This window comes from Cryptotermes secundus, unplaced genomic scaffold, assembly GCF_002891405.2.
Source record: "Cryptotermes secundus unplaced genomic scaffold, Csec_1.0 scaffold691, whole genome shotgun sequence".
Taxonomy (NCBI): Eukaryota; Metazoa; Arthropoda; class Insecta; order Blattodea; family Kalotermitidae; genus Cryptotermes; species Cryptotermes secundus.
The window spans coordinates 358003-366153 of NW_019743159.1; the positions used below are offsets into that span (position 1 = coordinate 358003).

Genomic DNA, 8151 nt, shown 5'->3' on the forward strand with positions numbered 1-8151 from the left:
AAGTCCTTGTACGGAAAGGCTATATGCGTATTAAGACGGGCCTTAGTAGGGTTTCACATTTTTATGATATCATTTCTAAAATAAACACAATTTCAAGAATCTTTAATTTTTTACGAGTATGATAATATTATGAGGGATTTTCTAAGGCGTGTGACTGTGAATACAAAAAGCTTTTAAATTAGGGAGTAAAACTGCTTCTCAGAAGCTCCCATGCACTCTAAGTTACAGCAAGGGAAGTATTACATATTGATTTACAGTAATGAAAGCGTATCACATAAAATGACGCGGCTTGCTCAATCTTCCAGGTGTTCGTCCCCCTCTTATCATTCTTGTACGTACTCGCGAGACGGGAGAGCGCAGTCGCTACGGGTTGAGCGACCGAGGAGTCGGAGTTCGAATCCCAATGGGGGCAAGAATTTTTTGTTCTTCACGTCTTCTAGGCCGGCTGTGTGGTCCACCCAGCTTCCTATCCAAAGATACCGTGGCTCTTTCCTCGGGATAAAGCGGCCGGAGCGCGAAGCTCATCACTCACCTCCAGCTAGTGCCGAGGTCAAGGAAACGTGGGTCTATACATCCACTCCCCCATACGTCTCCATGACGTGTTGCTTAATTAGTTAAGCACAGGGACAATTTACTTCACTTTCTTTACTTTTTTACTTACTTACTTACTTACTTACTTACTTACTTACTTGCTTGGCCGCTCCATAGCTCAAGCGGTTAGTGGCTGGCTTCCCACCGCGGCGGCCCGGGTTCGATCCCCAGTCTGGTCAAATGGTATTTGTGGTGGACAAAGTAGCACTGGGCCAGGTTTTCTCCGGGTACTTCGGTTTCCCGTGCCAATCTTCATTCCACCAATTGCTCCACGATCACCCTCACCTATCATTTGGGGCTGGTACAACAGACAAGAAGTGGCCGCAGTAAAAGGGACTTAGTCCCACCCCACTAGCAATAAAAAATTGAATAAAAGAGGTGAATTCGAATGCAGGTAAATGTTGAGAGTTTTGTCGGTTTTAACGAAATTAATAATGACATAGAATGTATCTTCTTTTCCACGCATCATGGAGAAAAGATGCTAGACCTAAGTACAGAAAACAGTAATTTGAGGCGTTTTGTATCACAGGCGCAATCGTCTAGACCAGGGGTCGGCAAAGATTTTTCGTAAAGGGCCAAATATAAAATACATTACACTCTGAGGGCCAAGAGGCAAACTCGAGGATCTTTAAAGGTCGGTACAGTTAAAATAACAGGTTAAAAAACAAGTTTTCACAAATTTACTGGTGAAAATGTAACATAATAAAAATACAAAGGGAACTACAATCATTGTTTGAAACACAGCTTTAGGCTACTAATGGGATGAATGAAATTTTTTTTTTTAGATAACATTTCTTCAAATTGGGGGTCAAAGTTAGTACTCCCTATCATCATAATTGATTGCAAATGTTCGTCTGTTAATGCTGACCTGTATTGAGATTTTACATATTTCATCTTTGAAAATGTCTTTTCACACAGGTAGGTACTACCAAATACAGAGATCAAACCTCGAGCATATGATCTTAATTCACCATATTCATCACTTGGAAGACACTTATAGAATTCTGTTAGATTGTTCTCTTGGAATTTGCCTTTTAGCATGTTATCACACTGCAGATTAATCACTTCCAATTGAAGGTTAGGTGGAAGTTCCTCAATTGTACAGTTAAATGGATTTTCAAATCTGGAAATGTCTTCTGCACTTGCATCAAGATCCGAAAAACGTTGCTGGAACTGTTTTTTGAGCTCAGAAAATATATCACCTGCAAATTCGTGCGGGAATGGGGAATCCACTTCTTCTTTTAATGTTTGACAGCATGGGAAATGCACGAAACAGCTTGACATGATTTGTGACTCAATCAAAGCCAGTTGTCGTCGAAATGATTTTACCGCAGTATAAGTTTCACATATTAGCACTGTTTTGCCTTGTAGCTTCAAGTTGAATCCATTAAGAAATCCCATGATATCAGCAGCAAAAGCTAATTTCCAAAGCCATTCAGTGTTCGATAATAGTGGTTGAGGGCGTTTTTTCTCATTGAGAAAAATTTCAATCTCTCTGAGTTCAAAAAATCTTAATAAAACTTTACCACTGCTGAGCCATCGAACTGCTGTGTGGTAGGGTAAGTCAGGATATTCGGCTTCCACTTCTGACAGAAAATCACGGAACTGACGATGGTTCAGCCCACGAGAACGAATGAAGTTCACCGTTGACACGACTGGTTCTAAAACACACGACATATTAAGATATTTGCCACAAAGTACATGCTGGTGAATGATACAATGAATAACCAATAAGAATAATAACTAAGCCTTTACCTGTTCCAGACATATTTTTACCACCATCAGTTGTCACACATTTTAGCTGATTCCACTTCAGATTGTACTTCGTTAACATTTCCTCAACTTCCTTGAAAATGTCTTCGCCTGTAGTTGTTCCACGCAGACTATTCATAGAAGCTAATTCTTCAGTCACTTCAAAGTCAGCATTGACTCCTCGAGTAAACAGCAGCAATTGAGCAGTATCTGTAATGTCTGTCGACTCATCAAGAGCTAAGGAAAACCACTCGAAATCATTTGCCTTGTTAATTAATTGGTTAGTGATGTTGCTACCAATGTCCTCAACTCTTCGGGCAACTGTTCTCGCGGAAAGGCTGATATTATTAAATAAATCCATTTTCTCTGGACACATTTCTTCAACTGCTACAATCAAACATGATTTAATTAACTCACCATCAGTAAAGGGTTTTCCTTCCTTGGCTAACAAATGAGCTACTCGTAGACTTTCTTTACTTGCAGCCTTATTTTCATTTTTCATTTTCGTGAAGAAACTGCGTTGTAATGAAATACTCCGTTTCAAAGTTTCTAATTTTTGTGATCGTTCCTTCCCTGTGAGTTGGGAATACTGTGCGTTTCTTCTTTCTACGTAGGTTTCTTCCCATAAATAAAGCTTCATAGACGCAGAAATATTAAACTCATATTATAATAATTATCTTGTTTCATGAAATATTATCCCACTTTGACATTTTTAAGAGTTTGGAAATGTAAAATCTATTCTTAGCGCCGGGCCGCAGAAAAAGCGGCGGTGGGCCGGAGTTTGCCGACCCCTGGGCTAGACCAATGTTTCTCAACCCCCGGGCCGCGGCCCAGTACCGGGCCCCCGTCCGATAAAAAAAAAATTCACCGGTTCGCGGTCTCACACAGTTTGAGAACCACTGTATGTCGCCAAAAACAAGCGCTCTGAGTATTAGGCAGTTTATTTCGGGGCCACGAAAGTTTAAGCCTACAAATATTACAACAATCAGAACGACACACAGGCAGACGTTTCGCGCAGTCTTCATGTTGGTAGAATAGACCTCAGTATATAGCGAGTATCGGGGGCATAGATCCTGTCCTCTCAATATAAGCTGACACCTAATGCCTGAATCCCTCTTATTATATAGCAGAATTTACACAGTGGATGAAATACGTGCAAAAAACAAATTCCGTGGTTTTAGTCCGCAAACGAACAATACCGACCAGCGACCGCTTGTCGGCGAAGTTAGTGCCAAATTTAGCGAATAGAGGGCGTCGCGTGGTCAGCGCAACGGATCCCCACAGCTTTTAATCTCGTTTTTCTAGACCGGAGCCGCTGTTTTTTCGAAATACCTCCTCAATTATCCTCACGAGGCTGAGTGGACCCCGTTCTTTAGTCATTTCGGAAAGGCGACCGGGTCATTAGCGAGCTATGATTTCTTTCCGTATCTGGAGAGGAAACAACTGCCTTGTTTTTGCTTACAGTCCGCAAGGAGACGAGGTCACAACGGGAGGCAAGTCTGTAGCTTTCCGAAGATGTGAATTTTGTTTTGTTGACATGCGTAACTGTCATAAAGTGTTTTCGGAAGTGTGTAGCTGGACCCTAAACTAAACAAAACAATATAACCGCTTTTACATGTGGGGGTCCGAGTTCTGTATCTTGGGAACTGCTTCATTCTCAAAAGTCTGCATGCGATTGGCTTGTGCTGATTGCATAATGACTTTAAATTAAAAGTAAAAAAGTAAAGGTATCTCTGTAACATGCCGTGGAGGCCCATAGGGTTGTGAGATGTTGAAGTTCCCACATTTTCTAGACAATCGGCTCACCGATGGTGGCAAGGTTGTGAGCCTTACGCGCCGGCCGCCCTTTACCCCCAAGAACATTCCAAGAATATTCCTGGTACTCATTTCTGTTAGAGGCTGAGTCAACCGCAGGGCCGTAGTGCGGCTGGAAGGATTCGGTCAATTGAAAAAAGAATTCAATGACCTCATCGGGATTGGATCCCGCGACCTTCCGGCTTGTAACATAATGCCTTAGCCAACTAAGCTACCTCGTGCCCCGTATGATGACTTTGGCTAGTTAAAATCAGCCAACTGGAGACGAATTCTTGTCTGGGGGAGAAGCCGTCAATTCAATTCCTTCTTAGGGATGAAGCGACGCCTCACAAGATGCTTGTCTTGGGAACTAGGCGTTTTGAATTAATCGCAGTCAGACGTGATTGGGCTGCACTTCTCGTGTTTCTGGAACGTTAAATTTTGATAATATTAAAGGGCCATATTACTTCTTGCTTGAGAAACAGTTGTAATATTTCGCTTCTGAATAAATGAACAGTTTTTGGAAATTGGAAGTTGTGTTGTTGGTTTGGAGCAATAGACTGGCTTCAAGGGTGCAGCTACCAGTTGCCTCAGCTATTGTCGTGATATGAGCGTGGGAGAAGTTCAGTGATCTACCGGAGCCGGCACATAAGTGCAAAAGAAGTAAAGGGACGGTCACAGATTTCAGCCAATTAAACAAAAACATATGTACTAAATACATTAAGTTGCTGGTATATTGACTTTAAAAACAAATCTAATATGACTTAATTTACAGTTTTAAATCAGTTTTTTACGACAATATTCTGAACCGTATCCCAGAACTCGTTAAATAACTTACTCAACAGAAATCGACTCAATTACGTATTTTTAGTTGGGGTTTGGTAAATAGCAGACATGCTTCCCGGTCAGGGATAGGGTCGCTCTCTGAACACAGGGTTGCTTATACAGAGTGATTCAGAAAGATGGACACAATTTCAATTGACTATATTTCCTGAACTGTATGTTGCATTTGAATTCTGTAAAGTACATTTGAAAGAGGATGTTACAAAGTTTCTAGTACTACCGCTAGTGCCCTCCATCACTGCGTCCCGGGCCGATCGCGTGTATCGGAGCAGAACGTGGAGTGCATTCGAGTGAACTTTGAGCGCAGCCCAATGAAGTCAACCCGTAGTGCTAGTAGAGAACTTGGACTATCGCAAACAACTGTGTGGCGTGTACCACCTCTTCCCACAAATTTGAATGACCTAAGAAACTGTATCACAGCTGCGGTGAACTCAATGACGCAAGATATTTGTCATCGAGTGTAGGATGAATTCAGCTACCGTCTAGATGTTATCTATGAACTTCCATGTATGTATAATCAAGTGTAATTTACAGAATTCAAATGCAACATATAATTCAGGAAATATAGCCAATTGAAATTGTGTCCATCTTTCTGAATCACCCTGTATTAACATGGCCTAAAGCGAAGTTTGTGTAACACAAATATGGTCTTGTAAAAAGGGTGTTATATTACAGAAGTTTCGCACTACATTTCAGTGTGCAGTCGCCCAGGCAAAACGGGTGCAATGTTTTGAATTTTATCAAAATAATCTCGTGGTTAGAACAACCAGAATAATCTAGCGTGTTCACAGGATGCTACGAGTGTAGTTCTTGCCCCTTTTTACCTGCACACTACAGCAAGGAATGTTGCAAAGCAATCTTACGCTGTAGCTGAGATATTCATGGAAACTTGTGTGACAGAACATGCATGTAGCTATGCTGGGCAACATAATCAAAATGGCTGTATAACGAGGGAATACTGTTTTGCTGTTTTTTCGTTCCATAGTTTATTGGACCACACTTTTCTGAATTTCATACTTACACTGCATGGATGATTAATTATAAAAAAATGTGAAAGTAGTTGGTTGTTAAATCACTTAATGTACTGTTACAGACTATATAAAGGGACTGAGGAATATCACGGAAAACTTTCCAGGGCACTCGACTCTTGGACAGAAATTTTAATTTGAATCAGGGGTCTTAACCGCTGAAAAGCCACGTCTGGTTATTACGTGTTTTAATATGTTTGTAGCTTCCTTTTTTATCTTTCTTCATTCTCTCTCTCTCTACAGCGCCACGACTCAGTGAATTCTGAAGGAACATAGCCGGTGCCCTGCGCATTGTTGTGCGCAGCAGTCAGTGTAGCGAGTGCAGTGCAGTCGGGTGTCTAGCGGCGCGGATGTAAGTGCCCCCGTGGTTCCTACGAATTTTATTACTGCGTGGAGGTTACAGCACCTGCTGCTGCCGGACCTAATTTCGAACACGTAGACCAGTAATAAGGAAGTGGTGTACTTTGTAAATAATTAACCGCATTAGCATACGAAGCGGCTGCGTTTTTACCAACGGCTTGAAATGCCTCCCAACTAAATTAGCGCTTCACTACTGCTTTGTTATTCGTCATCGCAGTCAGTTGATATGATTCGAAGAAAAATGATACCTTGTTTCATTAGTGACAGTTTCCTGTCATAGCTGGTTTATTCCCAAGTATCTAATTTTATTTCGTTCTAAATATTGCGATTTAGCACCCGTTTTGCTTCACAGCAACTCATAACACTATGAGCATGAAATGAAGCCATGGTTAACACAATCCTGGGGAATTCTATATCCTAGGTTATGACCAATATTTTTCAGTAAATTATTTAATATTGATTTGATTATTTTGTGTCCTTCATTCTAAGTTATAGTAGAACCGCAAGTTTATGAACACGTACTTACATTAATTTTTTTGTTTAGTTCATGCTCCGCCGTTGTTTGATTTTGTAATTACACTTCTCCGTGTTAAACATCAACTCGGCCATTTTCTTGTCATTTTTTTTCCCTTGACACTACAGCACCAGTGGGCCTAGGCCTAACTCCATGAACTTCTCCGTTCACTTCGGTTTTTCTAGATCTTACACATTCGGTAGGACTCCTTGGGCGGGTGATCAGCTCGTCGCAAGGCCTCTACCTGTAGACAAACACAGAAAAACGCACACAAACATCCATGCCCTGAGTGCGATTCGAACCCACGATCCCGGCTTCTGAGCGAGCGAAGACAGTGCATGCCTTAGACCGCTCGGCTACCGTGACCGGCTATTTTCTTGTCATAGTAATTTGTAAATTTTGCAAACAACGACGTGTATCTCAGCGTTTGTTCTAATATCGGACGCCAATCAGACGCGCATCTTCTATAAATTTGTATGTTTGTTCACTGACAAGGAAAGTAAATATGCACGAAGTGAGACTTACTGGGCCCCAGTTCTGTGAGTCTGAGTATTCTGCACGCGAAAACTTCCAGAGCAGACATAACTCTGTAATAACTTACCTTATTGGGATTCACATCTTCAGGCAGGAATAATAAATTGACGTGATAATCAAACGTTCCCTGTACTCTTATAGTGCTATAAAACTGCTATGGCCATATCAGGAATTCGATTGAAAATTAGAATTCTAAGAGCATATTAATCGCTTCATAACTTGTATCCTTCGCTAGACACAATTAGAATGATAAGTCAAGGAGGTGAGATGGGCAGGGTATGTCACACGCAAGGGGAAGAAGACGAATATATAGGGTTTCTTTGGGAAAGTCAGTAGGAAAGAGACCACTAGGAAGACCTAGACGTAGATGATAGGAAAATAATATGACGAATATGACCATTGATAGGCAACGACTAAGTAAACACCTTCCGCAACTCACGAGCACGCAACAAAAGGAGTCTATTGTTAGGCAACGGCGAGGTAAACAAGCTTCGTCAACAATACAGGCTGCGTCTTCCGTTGGGTTCATGCAGAGTGGTTATAAGAAAGGCGAATTTCTAAACTGGAAATTGTAGGAGTACAGAACAGAAGTCGGAAAAGAATTTGGTCGAGTCTTCGGAATTTGCAGCTTGCAGGAAATGACAAGAAGACTTCATAATGATTTGAAGTGATAGTTCCTGTGGTAAATCCGTTGCCAGGAGACGGATAGCGTGTCCTAGTGACTTGCGAAGTGGG

At 41.5% G+C, this 8151-nt stretch overlaps 1 protein-coding gene across 1 annotated transcript; it reads right to left on the reverse strand.

Moving 5' to 3' along the window:
• Positions 1–1317: 1317 nt before the first annotated feature.
• Positions 1318–2845, reverse strand: LOC111873942 (general transcription factor II-I repeat domain-containing protein 2). The gene is made up of 3 exons (XM_023869050.1): positions 2761–2845; positions 2347–2580; positions 1318–2252 (listed from the first exon to the last, which is right to left on the reverse strand). The coding sequence occupies exons 1-3, from the start codon at positions 2843–2845 to the stop codon at positions 1318–1320; spliced, it is 1254 nt and encodes a 417-aa protein (XP_023724818.1).
• Positions 2846–8151: the final 5306 nt, after the last annotated feature.